The following is a 19,636-nucleotide window of genomic DNA, read 5'->3' on the forward strand; positions in this document are numbered from 1 at the left end:
CATTTACCTGCTAGCTAAAAAATGGTTTATTTTATTTCTGTTTTTACTGAAGCAGTGTATAAAAAAGCCTACGTAGCGTTTTATTATCAATACAAAAAATTCAGGTTTCTAGTGATGTGAATTAGATTTGTGGGAACGCTGCGGTGGACTTCTGGCTCGTTCTGAGGAAAACTTATGATTCTATTTTTGCTGCAGATTTGCTAGAATCTTGCAACAAGTTTGTGATTCTCCCAAATATTTCTGTGAAGCTAACCCTCTTACTGTTCAAAACTTATCCATCCATCCATTAGCTGCACCCACTTTCTCCTTGATGGATGTTTAAATGACCCATTAGCACGTAACCCGGTTCGCCTTCTGTTGAAATGCTGATGAAACACGAACTGTTAAAGTGCAACACAAATGTCTACAAAGAACAAAAAGCACGCTACCAAAGTGCCTTAGCAAGAATCTGTTTTCTGAAAGCTGTATCTGTAGTTGACAGCCAGTCAAGTAACCTCAAACACAAAATAAGGATGTATTTTGTTACAGAGTTTTTGGGGTTTTTTGATTTAGGGAAGACAGAACGGTTCCTTGTTGAGTCTTTTGAAAAATCTGTGTACGTTATTCAATGAGGAACAAAGTGACAGTCGGAGCAGCTGAAAAAAATGATGGGCTGAGAGCAGAACAGTCAGCAGTCATGCGACCGGCCTGTCAATCAGCTAATTGTTTGCAGTGTTCATTCTCTTCTGCCCATTGCAAAGTCGTAATTGTCAAGTTTCCTGCAGTGAGTCAGTGTCTGCAAACCTGATAGCCGAGGGGAAGTTGAGTTGGAAAGAACCTTTTAAGAAGAAAACTGTCATTGTGACACGTCAGGTCACTTCGCTGAAGCTCGTCTGGTGTAAGAGGGCAGGTATTCCCCTGCAGTTAAGCTCAGTTAATGGACAAATGAACTCCACAGAGACAAGAGGTCGAGGGGTCTCCTCCCTGAGGTGTAGCCTGCGCTGTGGAGTTTCTGAAAGTCTCAGAAAGTCCATATACATATATATAGTCATATATCTGTGTGTGTGTGTGTGTGTGTGTGTGTGTGTGTGTAATGTGGATGATTAAAAGCAAAAACTAAAGATGATTTGAATAGAAACACATGGAAGATAATTGCCATCAAGACACGTCTCCAATCAGCCTGAACCGATCCACCTGTACAACATTTCCTTCCCTGAGAAGGACACACCTCTTGCACTACAAGTTGATCAGGAGATCTCGGGTCACTTTCTATCTCATTTGCGCACATCATGTCCAAAGTGGAGGCGTTCAGGGACACGAACCTCCGCTCTCTGCTGAGGGAGCTGCGTACCGACATTGCCATGGCTGTGGACGACCCTTTCCCTCTCGTCTACGGTTTGGCAGACAAAAATATCATCACCGAGCAGCTGCTGAAGGTAAGAAACAGAGAGGGCTTTCAAATTATAAAGTAAGTGTAGGCTAGTTTCATTTTAATAGAAATGTCACCTATTTTTTATACTTTCATCACAAGCTGGTACATTGTTATGCACCTATCATGCAGAAAATATACTGAAAACGTATTGAAAACTTTTGTCATCCTTATGTTATGACGTGCATTTTAAAGGAAGTAAACTATAAAACTGAGACACCACTTGTTGTTTCCACAGGACACCCTGGAGAAGAAGGGGAGAGAAGGGATCCACAAGGCCATGTACTCCCTCCTGTCCAGGGTCTTGGAGCAGAGCAGATCCACCATCCAGGCCTTCTGGAGCAACTTATCCAAAGACTACAATCTGGACAGCTACCCCAAGCTGAAAACACTGCTCACAAGCCTGCACTCCAGTATGTGATGCTCAAATTCCATCAAAATGTTCGTCTCTCCCGTGGAATGATTTCTAATAACTGAGCTGTATGCATTGGGACTCTAACTGCAGAAGAAAAATAATATTCGATCACCCTTTAGTAATGAAATTATACATTAAAATCAAACTCATGGATGCAGTTCATGTTCGGTTAAATGAGCTACATTTTCAAAATATTAACTTTAAGTAGAAACTGGCATTCCTAATCTGTTGGTGATGTTTGCTATGTTTTCTCATCACTGTTCAGGTAACCTTTTTGCATTATTGCTGATTTCTGTTTCAGGTTTAGAATCCATGTGTCACATTGTCTGTGATTGTGTTTGACAGGAAAAGATGCTTCAGCGTCCAAAAGTGAAAACAGATCTTCTGGTGGTCACAAAACTCCCCACAGCAAGAAGAGGAGCCACGAGGACAGAGGGACAAAGTCCCAGCAACAGTATCACACCAAGACGAGTGATGCAGCAGGTCATCTCCCACAATGCATTTGCTCTGTATCCATCCTCCAACACAATTACTTCTGACACTTTCCTCCTCCTAATGGCTAATAATAAGGAATTTTAACATTTTGAAAATAATATTTTTAGAAGCGGTGCAACATTTACTTTTATGGTTGTGAATTTGGTTAAAATAAAAAAATTGTCTGTTCACCGCAGGGAGTAAAGTGAAACTATACAGAGTGAAGAGTGAGGCTCCGCCGCCGCCGTCTGGAAACAGTAACTACAGCTACTGTAATTAAAATAAATATAAAATCAGTACTCTCATACTACATAACCAACCAAAATTCTGCCCCAGGTGTACAAGTGGTGTCTTCCTCAGTCCAGAGAGGAAATCCGCTGCCCTCCTCTTCCTCCTCCTCCTCTGTGGATCCTCCAGTCAGTCATGAAGCCAGAGAAAAGAATTATATCAAGCAGGTTTACAGCTTGGATGGTGAGCAATGGGAGGAATGTCTGAAGTTCCATTCCTTTCATATGTTGATGCTAAAATTGTATGGGGAAAATAAGTATGAATTTCTAAATTAAATGCCATCTGATTAATTGTTTTTTTAATTTAACCTTTATTTAATCAGGAAAGACCCACTGAGATTAAAAAACTTCTTTTACAAGGGCGTCCTGGCCAAGTTATGAAAATGATTATGGCTTTTTATTAGGACTAAATAATGCCACAGATTATTTCTCCTTTAAAAGTCTTTGTCATTCCACAGGGTCCACCAGAAAATGCATTAAGGTCAGTGGGGAGTTTTACTCTTGCGCTTCATCAGAGGAGACAAATGCAGCAAAGTCCAATTCTGCTTCTTCTCATCAGACATTTCACCACCAGGGGGGGACAGACACAAGCATGGTGGGTTCTAACAGCCGTTCACTCCTCACTAATCTCACCTGTCTTTTAAATTGATGTGTTTGCATTTGAGCCTTGTGTGTGTCCGCATAGATTCACTATAACGATGACGAGTGCGCAGCGTGTAAGGATGGAGGGGAGCTGATCTGTTGCGACGGCTGTCCTCGAGCTTTTCATCTGGCCTGCCTCGACCCTCCACTTACATCCATACCGAAGTGAGGGGGGAAAAGATTTAAATGTACCAGCATGTGTATTTTCAACTGTTGCTCTAAAAAAGAAAAAAAGCTAAATTATTTTTTTGAATCTGCAGTGGCCCTTGGCAGTGTGACTGGTGCTGTGGACACAGAGTGAAAACAGAGAAGGCCCAAGTCCCTCTGCAGGTAAAATGATTAGAAAAGGAAGTTTACATGAACTGGAGACCAGTGGTGGGAAGAGGTTCTTGTACTGTACTTGAATTATGAGCTACAAGTAAAGCGCATCAAATTTTCTGCTGTTGGTTGTAGGAGTAAACACAAGAGTCTTCATGTACTCTCAGCATCTGAGGAGCTCACAACACATTAAATTACTTTAACATATCTACTACAAAGCATATGCTCATTTTTTTATGATGAAACTCTCCACAAGCCACAACATATTAGATTCTAATGACTATTTTGACCTTTAATTTATGAAAAAGGTGTACAACTCTCATATTTCCTGGAATTCTCATGTGGAACTGAGGGCTAATATATGTTTATGTGATTCAAACTCACAAACCGGCTGCAAGTGTAGTGGTTAGCATCGTTGCCTCACAGCAAGAAGGTCGCCGGTTAGCGTCCCGGTGAGGACACCCAGGATTTTTCTACATGAAGTTTGCATGTTCTCCCCGTGCAGCGTGGGTTCTCTCTGGGTTCTTCCTCCCACACAGTCCAAAAACATGTTGAGGTTAATTGGTGATTCTAAATTGTCTGTAGGTGTGAATGTGAGTGTGCTTGGTTGTCTCTCTGTGTCGCCCTATGAGACTCCAGCTCTCCACAACCCTAGTGAGGATTAAGCGGTGTATAGATGATGGATGGATGGATGATCTTAGTCAGTCGTCTAGAAATCAGCAGATGCTTTTCTCTTCTGCACAATTCAGTAACCCTGAAGAAGTTTCTGGCCATTTCTCTGCTCCTTTTTGCTCACTGTGGCCTCAACTTTCACTGCAACATCTATTGAAACAGCACAACCGTGGCTAAAAGTAGAGAGAATGTAAAAATGTATGTATGTATATGACACAATTTTTATGCATCAGTCATGAAAAAAGGAAAAATGAAACCTAAATTTCCTTTATGACTTATTTTACCAAAAAGGGAAAAAAAAAAGACAATTTTTCTAATACTAATCACGTGCATTATATTTTGTATTAAGACATTCTCGGCCCAGTCTCAGCAAACAAGCTCCATCCCAGACGTCTCATCCTGCTCCTTGCTGTCGTCGTCCCTCACAACAGCATCTGTGAATGTGTCCAGTGGGAGAAACCAGGTGAAGAAACCTTGTTGTTTGCTTTCTTTTTAATTCCGGCTATCATAGTTTCAACTATTTATTTATTTATTTTTAGCTCAATCTATATTTTGCATCACCACTACATGCAAAAAAACGTTTTGCTAAATATATCAGCTGTGTGTCCAGTGCTCAGGTGGAGAGCCGGTTAGTGTGAGGGAGGTTTGTGGTGTTTGTCACCTCGGAGGAGGAGACCTGACTCACTGCCTTCAGTGTTTGGAGCATTTCCACGTACGCTGCCACTTCTCCAAGTAAGACAACCACTCATTTCTTCTTCCAACGCAGTGTTACATCATTTAGACTCGCAATGAAGCATTTTTAGAAGGTGACAGAAGATGCATTATCGTGTGCATGTTTCACATAACATCCCGAAAATCCTAGTCTCGGAGTCATCTGCATTGCGTAAAGCGCATACAGTCCTTTCTGGGAACTTCCTCCAGTATTGATCAACAGTGTGCATTAAGGCTACGTGACTATTATCTAGCTAATGGTGGCTAATGGGTTATAAATGGGCCCCACATTTGGGTGTATAGAATGATGTATAATGTAAATGAGGATCAATGATTTTACTAAATGATAGCAGATGACAAATGAATCCATGTGATAACCTCTTGCAGCGTCATTTATTCATTTTAGCTCACGACAAATTTAGATTTGCCCTTTTCTAATAGAAAACTAACCAAAAATACAATATTAAAGAGACACATAATGTAAAAAAGCATGTTTTACATAAAGAGCACATGTTAGTCTGCCAGCTGAAAGCGTTCGAACCTCCTTCCCTGTAATCCTCTTGAGTGTTGGAAATTACATTATCGATCACCAGAAACATTATACACCACAGTCTGACTCAATCAAAATGTTTGTGTGTTTCCCAGAGGGAGGTCCATCTGCTTGTCCTGCTGCAGGACATGGGGCGGCTCTGCGGAGAAAGAGTCTGAATCCAGACAGGTGTGTGTCCACGTAGAAAGACATCTCTGAGTAGTCTGTGCTTATACAGAGAATACAAAACATTCTTTATCTGAGTATGACGGAGTGCGATCTGTGTATCTCCAGCTTGCACCGGTGGTACCAAACACGCTCAGCCATGATCAGAGCGTCACCGTCTCCGAGCCCGTCCTCCACAGAGATGAGCTGGACTCCATCCTGGGAGACGTGAGTGGGGCTCAGTTACATGTCGATGCCACAGATGTAGACGTGATACGAATTTAGCAGCGCGCGTCAGACACAAGATGGCCGCTCCTCTTATCTCACAGACAGGGAATGAGCTGTCACAGTAAACACGCAGCACTGAGGACAAAATAATAAGTAGAGTCGTGTTGACGTGGAGTTTATCTTTACTGTCTGAAATGTGTCTCTACTATACTCAACTGTTTTTTTGTTCCTCTTTGGGTACAATATTGTGTGTATTGTAAATTATTAGGACATTTCTATTCTCTTATCGTTACTTAATCTTTCTTAGATGTTGCTCAAATACATGCCTTTACATATGTCACCAAGGAGCTTTTGAAGAGTTCATTTGCAAAAAACAGATAACTCCATTTTTGTAGATTTTCAGAAAACACATTTTTTGTTGTTGTTTGCTTGAAGTAGCGTCAATCAAACTGAAGTTATAGTCTCAAGATTTTGCTCACGTTTGTTCGTGAAGCCTCTGTTTCGAACAAACATGATTCACATCAGACTCTGACGACTGTTTGAAGATTTTTTCCATCTCGTATATCTTCTTGAGGACCAGAAGTACTTAGATGAGGACCGTTATTTGGGTAATATGTTTTGACGATGTTGCCTGATCATCGCTGGCCCGTACCAGGCAAGCCGACGTGTGGCTTTGACTCAGTAGAAATGACAAAAACACAGATAGCATAAGTTTGATTGATGTTGTCTCAGGTAGACGATGGAAAAGTGGGTTTTCTGAAAGTTTGAAGATGGAGTTGTCTGGTTTTGCAAATGAAGCCTTAATTTTTGGCCTAATAAATGCTGTAAGGCCCCTGTTTTTAACAATATCTCACATGATGTCCATTATTACGTCACCAAGCCTTTGGTACAACGATTGATATGTCTGTGTATCTCAGCAGAACTCCATCGACGGCATCTTGCAGTGGGCCTTCCACAACATTTCTCGGCCTCTTCCAGACTCTCAAGGATGCTACCAGTGACACCATCGGTCACACGATGTTGTAAATCGATGAAACAAATGCATGGATATTTGAAATGAGCTGACTGAATGCACAGAACCAACTGAAGATTATTTGCTTCTTTCTTTCTTATTTTCCCTGAAATAAATGTCTGGTGATTGACTTTTGATTACTGTCATACACAGTTGGATTAAAAGGTTACAGAGTCCCACAGCAAGAATTTGTAGTTTGGCCCCAATTGTGGCCCCTTTTTGACCAATTTACATCCGTCCTCTGAGCTTCTACTGCGGTAACTTTGGGCAGTTAGGTTATGTTATCAACTGTTTCAGGCTTTCTGTTCATTGTTGTGTAGCATCTACCAGCTTTAACTCACACTGTGCCAAAACAGCACAAAATTCTAGCTTGTGGACTCCAGTAAAATCAACACATCGGAAATAGAACAACGTCAAGTTTGCTGTGCTTGCATGTATTGTTAATGTTTATGGTGTTGATGCTGTTGTTCAAGAGAAGTAGATTGCTGCTCAGTGAGGACATCAAGCAGATGAAATTCCATTTTTATCTTCTTTGAGTTTATTCTGACTCACCGGGTGTAGACTGTGGGCATAAGTCTGTCATTGGCTGTGCATTTCACACAACTTTCCTCCTCCCCCTCTGATATCTATGTGTCACCATTTTCAAAATCAGACACCCTGCAATAGACACTTTTTACTCTGCAAGAGAGGTTCTCCAGTCAGAACACACTCAAAGATTTAGGCCTCCACTAAAATGTCCTGCAAGTTCCTGCAGTTGAAACCAGAGTAATGTGTATTTACTCTTTTGCCAACAATTCCCCATGAAGTCCAGTGTTTCCAGCGCTACTTTCCTGGAATAAATTGATTTGTCATAGTTAGTAGAAATATTTATTTAGGAATAAACACGATGCTTGTATAAACCAAAGCTGTAAAGAATGACATTGGGTCTGACAGCAAACTTAGCTCATGATGCAGAACTGACTTTAGCTGCTTTTATATTTAACTAGGGCAGATTTGCCAAAACTCACAAGCATTGAACCTGAACATTTTTGTTAGTTGTCTGTCCTCCCTTATCTTATCTTTGTCCCGTCCTGTTGTACAAGACCATGGCCGAACAGGAACAACTGTGTCGGGGTCAGCACAGATGTGGGAGAGCTGGCAGCGGGCCACGGTTGTCTCTGCTCAGGCCAACCAAAAAACCTGCCATCGTTCTGCTGCTGTGGTCCCGGAAACCTCCAGATATTTTAATGTATTTACATGTTTTGTCTATGTTTCCATATGTTTAGTGCTTCGGGGAAAACAGAGGATGGTAAACTAATTCCGTATCAGGACATAGTTTTGCTGCAAACCGCCCTGAGACACGCAAATGTTGGAAGAGAGCATCCCGCAACTGCAAATAAATGCAGAAATTCACATATGTACTGTGTTAAAGAAAAACAAGACAATGCAAACTTCCATGTGTGCACAGAGTCATTTTCTCCCTCTGTTTGTATCCGGAGAAAAATTCACATACAAACGTTACCAGCAGATGGTTTCAATACAATGAGGTATGCACGCTGAGAAATGCCTCCGTTTAACAGGAATTCCTTGAGGACTATATCACTTAGATGAGGAATGTTGTTTTTGTCATGCGATTCATGAGTTTTAGCATGACTGTCAGAGGGATGGAGCCCGGCCAGGCAGCGCACAGATTTTTCTCCCCTCGGTATTCGGTTGCCATGGCTCCCAGCTCTTACAGGCCCAAAACAGAGGATGGGAAACATGCTCGTTGCAGTTTGTGTATCCGTGCATGTGCGGCTCTGTTTATTTATCAGCCCACTTTCTCAATGGTTCATGAAACATCCTGCATACTTGATGGCTCCTTGTCCTCGCAGGGGAGGCAGCATCGCCGACACTGGGGGGATGAAAAGCTGCAAGAGAGGAACAAAAGAGGAGTTTATGCAACGAGAATAACAAAATCCGGCATAAATCAGCCTCTAAGTGTGGATAAATAGCAGTAATTTGGCTCTTCTTCAGGCTGCACAGTTGAAAACATTTCTCATTTTCCAATTCATAAAAGCTGAAGGGGATATTTTGCATAGAAATCTGCTTACAGTGTTCTGTGTTTACTGTGCAGACTTCAGTCAAGTCTAATGCTTTACTGTCACACAGCTCTCCTCTTTCCAGTTGCATAAAACATCCCAAGAGAGCAAAAGAAAAAAGAAAGAAAAAAGCTCCTTCTCACCACTAGATGGCTCCCATCTGAGAGAGTTAAACAGTCTCTCACCAAACCATCCATCCATCCATTATCTATACACCGCTTCATCCTCACTAGGGTCGTGGGGGGGCTGGAGTCTATCCCAGCCGACTTAGGGTGAAGGCAGGGGACACCCTGGACAGGTCACCAGTTGCGAGGCAACAGTGCTACCAACTGCGCCACCTTGCAGCCCTCTCACCAAACCATGGCTCTCAATATGAGAAGAGGAAGTATTTTCTCCTGCAAGACAATGCTTGAGTTTATAGGCAAGTGGGAATTACTAAGGTTTCGTCATAATAAACGGGACAAAAGTAAAAGTAAATGAATTCTAGGAGAAACTGTAAGTTTTGAGGTACATGTTTTCAGATAGAAATGCTTTCACAGCTGTAATCGTGGGATACTTAGAATATCAGCAATTTATATATAAAGTATATAAGCTTGTGTATATCAGCTTATGATGTGTTATTACAGATAACATCAGTGAATGTATCATCCATCCATCCATTATCTATACACCGCTTAATCCTCACTAGGGTCATGGGGGGCTGGAGTCTATCCCAGCTGACTCAGGGTGAAGGCAGGGGACACCCTGGACAGGTCACCAGTCTATCACAGGGCTACACTTAGAGACAGACAACCAAGCACACTCACATTCACACCTACAGAATATTTAGAATCACCAATTAACCTCAACATGTTTTTGGACCTTGTGGGAGGAAGCCGGAGAACCCAGAGAGAACCCACGCTGCACGGGGAGAACATGCAAACTCCACACAGAAAGATCCCGGGTGTCCTCACCGGGACGCGAACCGGCGACCTTCTAGCTGCGAGGCAGCAGTGCTAACCACTGAATCACCTTGCGGCCCCACTTGTAGTATATTTTACAGCTAATACTTATATAAAGTAAAGTTTTTAATGAAGCATTTTTACTTGTAAATCACACATTTTATTGTAGTTTTCTGAAGTAAAAGATCTTAATTCTTTTTTACCATGTCAGTGTTGTGGCTCTTTTTCTTAACACTTTTGAAAATTGTGCTTCAAAACAAATTCTAATGTAGAGTTGTAGTCGCCGAGGAATAAGTAAGGGCTCTTCTTGTTTGTGTAAAGTCATGACACTTGGCATTGTGCTGTGTTTACGTTCTAAATAGTCCTGTGTTGTAGGTTCATCACCCCTGTTGCATCACGTCTCCGCTCCAGCCTTGCATACCTTATTTCCCGCCAAACTGCATTCTCATATGATGTCTGTGTCACTGAGGTTATGAAGAGTATTTGTTATGCACTATTTTAACCCTGAATCATGCTTTAGTTTCACCTCTACAGACCCAAACACTTGATTTTGAGCTGTGATCGATGAAGAAGAGGAACAAGTACTCAACACATTCAACTACATTTGTCCAAATCCAGTGAGCTGTGAATTTCTTACTGCTTCATCAATAAAATAATACTCAGAATATATCTGAAGGGGACTGAGTTTGTTCGGAAGTGATTCAGCAACAGTGAAAGAACATTACAGTAGGATGCATATCTTAACTCAGCGTCAGTCGGTGTGAAATCACAAGGTGACATTCCTCCAACACACACATCCTGTTTCGAGTCTGTTGCTCACAGGCCTGGAACTCTTTGGAGGACGATGTTAAGTGAAATTCCCACGCTTTAAGGCATCCTCTCCTCTCGTTTCTTGGCACTTTTATGCTGCGGGCAGCTTTCCAGAGCGTGTGTTCCTGCTGGGCCACCGCTAGTCTGGTCTGAAGAGGTGAAGCCTGCGCGACTTCCAGTCAGGACCCTTCGCTCTTTGTTCGTACTATTGTTGTGGGCAGGAAATTGCAAGAGGCCCAACGCAGACTTGGCATGAAGCTTCAGAGCAGCAAGTGCTACTTCTCTGAACCACTGACTAATAACAGCACATGTGGGGGTTTTATTTCCGCTGAATGAGACTTTCTAATCAAACTAGTGAGGATTTCTTTTTCTTCAATGGTGTAAAACGTCTCTGATGATTTGTGGTTTCGGTTACATGTTCCACTGAATGACATGCGCATACGTGGTTCGTCCTTGTTTATTGAACTGTGTACCCGCTTTGATATGTGCTGATCTGTTTACAGCTGCAAGAGCTCATTGACCCTAATTCACATTGATTGTTGGAACTTCCACTTCTCCCATGTTGTGTATACGTACAGTCGTCCTCAGATGTATTCATAACCTCCCATTAAAGAAGGAAAAGAAGAACTGCTGTCACTGAAATTGACAAAAGTAATAATAAATAAAAATTGAATGAAAAATCATGACATTGCTTTTGAGTTGTGGTTCAACAGAAATATTTTTTAAAAAAAACAAGCAAACAAGCATGATGGGACCCATAAGCTAATATTTAGTTGAACAACCCTTTGAGTCAATCACTGCCATCAGGTGTTTTCTGTAACTCTCAGTCAGACTTCTGCACCTGTTGACAGGTGTTTGGATCTTGATCCACTGCTCATCAGCAAAGTGCTCTCATTTGGACAGGTTTTTTTTAAAAATTTTTTTAATGATTCTTTCAATCCACAATTCAAAAGCAATGTCTTATTTCACTAAATTATAATTTAGCAAATTTTTATTTATTATTACTTTTTTCAGTTTCTAGTTCTTTGACTGACTATTATGAATTTTGCCTTTTCTTTAATGGAAGGATATGAATACATGTGAGGATGACTGTATATATTTATGTATATATTGCTGCTGCTGCTGCTGCTGCTCGTCTATATATTTAATCTCTGGAATAGTAGTTGATCGTAGAACAAGAAAACATGCTGTTCACAAGCTTAAAATGACCTTTACAGGTTTTTACATAAAGCTGATCCCTTCCTTTCACCACCACACGTGATCAAACAACATAAATGAACTAATGTAGACACAAAATCATTTTCTTTCATCAATCTCTACAAAAAAAAAAATCATCATAAATACATCTACACAGATGCACAGACTGCACAAAAACCTTGTGTTTTACTCAGGCAGACATTATTAGCCACTGGGTTCCTTTTATTCCTTCCCTGCACAGAGAACTGTGAGTGATGACATGAAAGAAGTGGGTTGATTTAAGTGTTAAAGCTGTTTTTAGATTCACAACAAATGTGGACTTGTTTAGCTCTTAAATGATGGGCCTGTGTGCAAAAGGATATTTTTAAGGGCATTTTGAGGTTCTGTGTTATTTCAATAGAGGTTAAGATATTATGTGGAGTTTCTTTTTGTAAAACACACTTTTTTTTTTTTGCCTGGTAGTTCTATTGTCAAGTCGTATTGGGAGTGTGGATTCTAGTTTTGCAGCATTGATTGTGCTTTCCTGAAAGCACACATTCTTCTTTTTTGTTAAAACCTGACGACTACATTAACCGCAAATCGACAGTTGCTGCTTGTGTCGGTATTTTTAGGTGCGTCTTTTGGGACATTTTCTTCTCATAAAGCAGATTTCACACAGCTTCGCCTGCAGCCACAAAACGCTTTACACATTCAGCAGTTCTCCCCAGGACCAATAAACAGACTTCAATGAGTAAAATCGCTGTTGTTCTCCTTTGAATACCTCGATTTCACTTCATGCTCCTTCTCTCTCCATCACGCTGCCAAATGAAATATGGACGCATTTATGTAACAGATTGTTGTGTAAATATTACTGATTAAACTGTCCGACAGGAAAACTAATTCAATACCTCAATCTCAACCAGATGAAACGTTAAAATGCTATTTGAGCTGGTTTTCCTTGAATGCAGTGATTACCTAATCACCACTGCTGGGTACATAAGCACAGAGCCAAGAGGAGACAACTTGATCAATGCGTGAAATAATTCAGCCTCGTGGCGTTTACTCATCTGTTTGGTACAATATGCAGCGTGTTGACATTCTAAACTTCAAAAGCAGTTACTGAACGTCTGTTTGATGAGAACAAATATGAAGGTTTTCTGCAACCTTCGTCCCTCTGTTTGATTTAGTGAGGTGGTGCAGGGCCAACATTCCTGCGTTACATAAGAGTGGTCTGAAGTCAATAAGAGATCTTATTTGTGTTTCTGGATCAGAACACACTGTTAGCTGGGAAGTGAACACACACACACACACACACACACACACACACACACACGCCGTCACACAGCTGCCTCACATGCTTTTCCCATTCTGCCATGATACATTTGCTCTCTTCTCTCTCCTGACATGAATTTTCCATTTTTAGTCAAATGTCAAGGTCACTTTTCCTCCCTAGTTTGAGTGATGCTCAAGCTCTAACCTGATTGCGGGCTTAAGTCAAAAACAATGATCCCTTTTGTTGTTGTTGTTGTTGTTTTTTTCAATGAATCAATGCCTTTTTCTCTGAGCTAACCGCAACAAGGTTAAACTGATGAGGCAGCAGCTTTGCAGTCGCAGACGTCTCGCAAATTCGAAGCGGTTTGCAGCAATTTATTAAAACTCGTGAAGTCACTGTCTGTGGTTTGCGTCTCGTCGCCGTCTTTCTTGTTCTGTTTAAAGTAGCATGGTCAGGTCTGCAAACGTCTAAACCTCCAGTCGGGGGAGAAGACAAACCCTCCTGACTGTCGCTGCTCCTCCGTGCGTCCCCCCTGTGAGGAGGCCGGATAATGATACGCTGGCAGGGCAGATTGCAGGGTTGCCATCGGTCAGGAACCGTAAACACAGCGGAGAAGGCTCGTTAGGACATTCCAGAAAAGTCCTCAACTGGGGATTCTTGGAAGAGCTGCTCGGCTGTTTGCATTCCTGCTTTGGGACAGCAGTGCTAACAAAGTCTCCTGTGATCACCGCCCTCTCCTGAGTGAGAATTATATGAGGGGAAATGAAGGCTAACAGATGCTGGGCATTCCTCTGCACACTGTCGACTGGCCTTTGGTGACAAATGCCAGTAATGTCTGCACACTATATATTTATTTTTAGCTTCGTACTGAAATCAGATCTTGAGACAGTGAAGTTTCCTTAAAGCTGGAATAAGTAATTTTATTTTTTTTTAATCCTTTCGGTGGAGCAGCTGTAAGTAAAGAACCCAGCATCAACAAAAGCAAACAGCTACATAGTTTTTTGTTTTTAAATGTATTTATTTATTTTTTACAATTAACTGTTATTTAACAGATTTTCTCGTTTAATGTATTTTTAAAATTAATTATAGAAAACAACTAGTAAAATCAGAAAAAACAAAACAAAACAGACTAACACTGTGAATAAATTCCAAGTCAAAAATGTATGTTTTTATAAATGGTTATTCATTCCTTTATGTTGTTTAACTGTAAAATTACACTATTTAAAAAAATAAAAAACATTATTTTACAGATATTTGCTATTATTTGAAAGACAAAGTATGTATTATAAGAATTGCAAAAATCCCAAATCATTGTTTTAAACTGTTACTACACATATTTCCCCCCAAATAATAATAATAATATTTCAGATATTATTTATTGAAATCATAGAAAAAAACTAATTAACATGCTGACAGTAAAATACAAACAACAAGGCCAACACTGTACATATTGTCCACATCAAAAAAACGTTATTTTTGCAATTAGTGATTGGCTGTAAACTTGTACTGTTTTATTGTATTTATGTTTGTTAAGAAATGTCAATATTTTACATTTATCTGCAGCTATTTTCACTGTTTTTACAGGTTTTTTATGTTATTGAATTTCCCTTCTGGGATAAATAAAGTATTTTTCATTATAATCCACTGTTTTTTAATGTAGTTTTTTTTTTCCCGACCATTGCTGCCAGATTTATGGATTTAAATAATAATAATAATATTCATCACAGTGTGTTTATTAAACCTCCAGAAGTTATGAATCAACCTATTCATTCTGGTTTGTGGTCACCTGATGAAAGTAAATAAAGCAATCACTCCACTCCTGACAACAATATCTCGTGTACTAAACCACTAACTAAACTCACTATACAGCTCTGTAAACTCGAGGGGAATTCCAAATTCAGGTGACAATCCTTGTTATTGCTTCAGTCGAATCTTGTTGCCTAACCAGTCCGTTTTCTCTTCCTGTTTGGAACGCGTGAAGGATGTGCATCAGGTGTGAACGTCAGCATGTGCAGGCACAAGGCTGTGATCGGTGGATTGATCGCTGGCTTGCAGATGACTGACATAAAAAGTCAAGATGCAGGGTTGAACAATCACTCATCTCATTCATCTCCCAACCAGACACACTTTTATTCTCCTGTAGCTTTTGTGATGCGGATGGCTTTGTTGTGGAGTTTGTAGAGGTGGTTGATCTTGTACGGGTAGCTGAGGTGTTGTGTTCTGGTTGGTTGGTTTTGGTTCGGTTATCTTGACTGTTTGTTTGTAGTTCACCCCGGAACTAAATACACTCTCGAGACCTGCAGATATGTTGGAAATAAAAATGTGTTTGTGTGGCTGCTTTGAATCTACACGATCGTCTGCAGGTTCATCACTTTCACATCGTCACGTTTTTTTAAAATTTTGTTATTAGAGCAGAAATATTGATTATATTTGTGTTAAACGTAGAAATAAGTGAGACGATGGTGTGTTACTTGTATTGGACAGCGGCCCCCTTATGATCATAAAGCAAGAATCCCTGTGTAACGTTTGGCTAACATGCTAAACCCTCACAACTATTGGAAAAGACTCAACATACTAGCAAAAGGGACTCATTAATGTGCTTTGTAGGGCGGCTTAGAATTTTCTAGCAAAACTCGTGAGTGTTCAGAAATGAGAAATAGTGTTTAAATTTAAGTTTTGAAGCACAAAAATAAGAGCATGTCATTTCTTCTCTTAAAAGTTATGATGTTGTTGCTGTACTTATTACCGATGCATCAAGTGACAAATCCAGAGGTTTTACAGTCTACAGCGCCACTGATTTGGTTCTTATCAATCTGGTTTCAAATAATTTGTCAGTAAAATGAAAAACAAAAGTTCGTGATAAACCCACAGTGTGGTTCATGCCAAGCAGACAGACTTAGTTGACCAGTTAGTTGAGCTTTTAGCAGCTAAAGATTTGATATTTACCCCCAAAAATGAGCTAAAAGGAGAATTAATTTCAAACTTTTCTTTTTGTGGGAATGCGAAATATATGATTTCAAATTATTGCTCATGTTGCTGGATGGTAAGTAAGTAATTTGACAATGTTCTGTTTACGTCGGCTCACATTTTTTATGGCTGCTTTAAATCCTCAAACTAAAAAAAAGCTTATTGTGTAAATCTGGCTGACAAAAAACAAAAATCAGCACATCATTAAAGCCACAACTGGGGCGATTGTTTAAGCGTGTACAGCTCTAAATTGTAAATTGCAGACTTCTAAGCATTAGAATGACTTATAGGGCTCACCCAGACCTTTAAAAAGCCCTTCTGTGAGTTGAAATAGGGTCATCTCAGCAAAAAAACATGATCTCAGTGTCATATGGTGCACTTGGAAAACCGTGTAATGTCAGAATACATTAAGGGATTTGTTCCAAATGAACGCGAGCGAGCGTGACTGAAGGCATCGCTCTGCGCCCGACGTGGAGAAATTTAAGAAGCAGATGAGATAACGTGGAAGCTCAAGTGTTGCTCAGAATCAGTTGTTTGGTTTAATGAAACTATGAGAAATGGACTTGTTTTGCAAAAAAAATCTCAGTCAGCGTTAAAGGGATCTGGACATTTTCACCGCTGAAGAACAAAGTTTGGGTCACTTGTGTAGATTGTGATGTTTTTTTTGTTTTTTTGGTCAAACGATTACGCAAATATCCCCCGTAGATCAGCGACAGACTTCATAAACATGCAGATAATAGACACAGATGTAATTACATTTAATCACGAACATGTTACAGAATTCGCCTGTTTTCTAAGAACGTTAACTCCACGACGCAGACACAGCTAATCCTCTGATAGCTCTATCTATCTGGGTTAATGCACAATGTGACCCTTCATTAACTTTAAAGAGATTCCAATTCGTCTTTATTTTCCCCCCATTTCATATTATTGACCATTTAAATTAATCGCAGAATAGATGTTTTCCCCGTGGCTTCTCCCCTCCGGCTTTTAAAAATAGACTGTCTGTGTAAAACAAGACAATGACCTTCTTTTAGTCAACACAATACCGTCTTTGTGTGTGAGCAGACACATCCAGGCCTTGAGTTGCAACCATTAACATATCTCACAGCTGAATCATCGCCACTTACTGGTAGTAACACAAAAGCCGAAAGTCATCTGTAGGATAAAGGATTTTTCCATTTGGCACGTTTAGAAATTGTTTGATTTGCACAATAGGCTTACGGCGAGCCAAGCAGACAAACAAGGGAGTTAACTATTTAGATAAATCCTTAAGGTATGTGTTGATGTTGGAGGTGTCACAAGGACGATAACTGCTTCTGATCTCCGACGTGACGAGTCGCAGCAGCACAATGTGAAATTACTACCAAATCCCAGTGTTTAGAAGCGTTATCCCACATAAATTCACAGTCAAAATCTTTTTAATTGGCATATTTGGCAAACTACAAAACATATTTTTCTGCTACTCCAAGTGGCGTCCAGTTGTTGTTTTATTTTGGTTGTATGTGTGGAACTGCTTTCAAATGAAAACAGGGTCTCAGTGAAACCCCCAGTCTATGAAAAGAACCATTATTGTTCTGAGTTTAATCAAAGTACGTCCTTCTTACTTCTTTAATAAAATGAAAATCTACAAAGCTAACCGTAGGGGTGGATGCCACTGAAGGTAAGGGACAGAATGTATACTGTACGTTTGGTGAACTGACCCTTTAAAATATTTGTTAAGCTGTAGTAATTATGTGACGTTGTTCATGATAAAACATTTATCGAAACCAGTTATTTCAAAGGAGCAACGTGAAAACAAAAAAAACAAGTGAATTAAGATCAGATAAAAATGAAAATGAATAATCTAAAAAAAGAAAAAAAGGAAAGATGAATGTAAAAATGAATGAAAAGAACAAGAATGTTAAAAAGTATTCTCTGGAGTTGTGTCCAGCCAGTGTGGATTGACGGTTTAGTGTTCAGTGTTACACAATGAGTACGGGAGGTTGCACAATGGCTCTGAATAAACTCTACTTTATTGCACAATCCAATTACGACAGTTGCAGGAGAGCGTGGAAACGGACGTAATACAGACCAGATCGATGTTTACGGATCAGGTTGCATCTGCAGATTGAATGGAGACATCCTCATAACACAAACAGTAACCATCTGGCATACAAAACATTGACACGACTGCCGTGTAAATAAAGTTATTCAACTCATGCCATCACAAAAACTGGGCTACTATGAACACTTTCCTCCAAAAAGTCTCTCTCCGGTCTCTCCGCTCTGTGTTGTTGTTTTTCATAAAAGTATTCCATTCTTGCCTTCTTAAATGTGCGATAACTCTGTCGCCTCCTTTAGAATGTACGTATCTATAAGGTGTTGCAGCTTGAGCACACCAGCTTACCATTGCTCAAACTCTGTTAAACTACTGTACGCAACATAATTGAGTAATTCAGCCACACACATCCATCCATCTATTATCTATACACCGCTTAATCCTCACTAGGGTCATGGGGGGCTGGAGTCTATCCCAGCTGACTCAGGGTGAAGGCAGGAGACACCCTGGACAGGTCACCAGTCTATCACAGGGCTACACTTAGAGACAGACAACCAAGCACACTCACATTCACACCTACGGACAATTTAGAATCACCAATTAACCTCAACATGTCGGAAAAGAACCCACGCTGCACGGGGAGAACATGGAGACTCCACACAGAAAGATCCCGGGTGTCCTCACCGGGACACGAACCGACGACCTTCTTGCTGCGAGGCAACAGTGCTACCAACCGATCCACCTTGTAGCCCAGCCTTATATATACCACCTCCTTCTCAGACAAACGGATCAATAATCAGGTTTGCTGCAAGACTGAAACGATTTTATGATCTTTTATGACCCGAGAAGCCCATTTCTGAAGAAGAATAATGACACAGAAAGTCCTGCAAGCTGGCTTCTTCTTTAGGTTTGTAACATCTGAAACAGCAGAAATCTAAATCTGTGTTTTTGGGACTGTTTCAAGGTGAAAACACTCAGCGAAGGTGATGACTGCTTATTTCACTCCTGATGTCCTCCAGCACATGAAAACACCACATGAAGATGCTAACAAGGTAAAAAAAAAAAAGTTTCACAAGAGGAGAACAAAACTTCAGCAACAACAAATTCTCATTCTTGCATCACTTTTTCCCATCACTCCACAGGCCGTTCTGTTCACCATCTACCTGCCCACCGTCTCTTCTCACCCCACTCTGAACCCTCACACACACTCCTGCCACACCCCCCCACTCGCCGTCCCGGCCCACATTCCCCTCATTGCTTCTGGACCATGGAAAGCCCCTGGTACATTTTCAGAGCTGCTGAGCTCGTATACAGACACAGAGCCCCCTCTCTCGCTCTCTTTCCATGGTGCCGCCGGCCAAAGCCAGCCATCAGATCACATGCTATGTGCAGCCTCAGCAGCAGAGGAGCACAGCTATTTGCTGGGGGCACGCATGCTGGGGCCCGAATGAATGATTGGCATTCTGGTGACCTCCCAGGATGGCAGCGGCCCGCCGGGGTGGAGGAC

The 19,636-nt window shown here is 40.8% G+C and overlaps 1 protein-coding gene across 1 annotated transcript; it reads left to right on the plus strand.

The window, feature by feature from the left end:
• Positions 1-1,268: 1,268 nt before the first annotated feature.
• On the plus strand, positions 1,269-6,992 carry aire (autoimmune regulator). The gene is made up of 13 exons (XM_008285767.1): positions 1,269-1,415; positions 1,647-1,821; positions 2,169-2,306; positions 2,495-2,554; positions 2,634-2,768; positions 3,043-3,179; positions 3,270-3,391; positions 3,487-3,556; positions 4,566-4,679; positions 4,827-4,948; positions 5,573-5,645; positions 5,751-5,849; positions 6,770-6,992. The coding sequence occupies exons 1-13, from the start codon at positions 1,269-1,271 to the stop codon at positions 6,848-6,850; spliced, it is 1,473 nt and encodes a 490-aa protein (XP_008283989.1). The 3' UTR covers positions 6,851-6,992.
• The last annotated feature ends 12,644 nt before the right edge of the window (positions 6,993-19,636 follow it).

This window comes from Stegastes partitus, unplaced genomic scaffold (assembly GCF_000690725.1).
Source record: "Stegastes partitus isolate 25-593 unplaced genomic scaffold, Stegastes_partitus-1.0.2 Scaffold415, whole genome shotgun sequence".
In the NCBI taxonomy this organism is placed as follows: Eukaryota; Metazoa; Chordata; class Actinopteri; family Pomacentridae; genus Stegastes; species Stegastes partitus.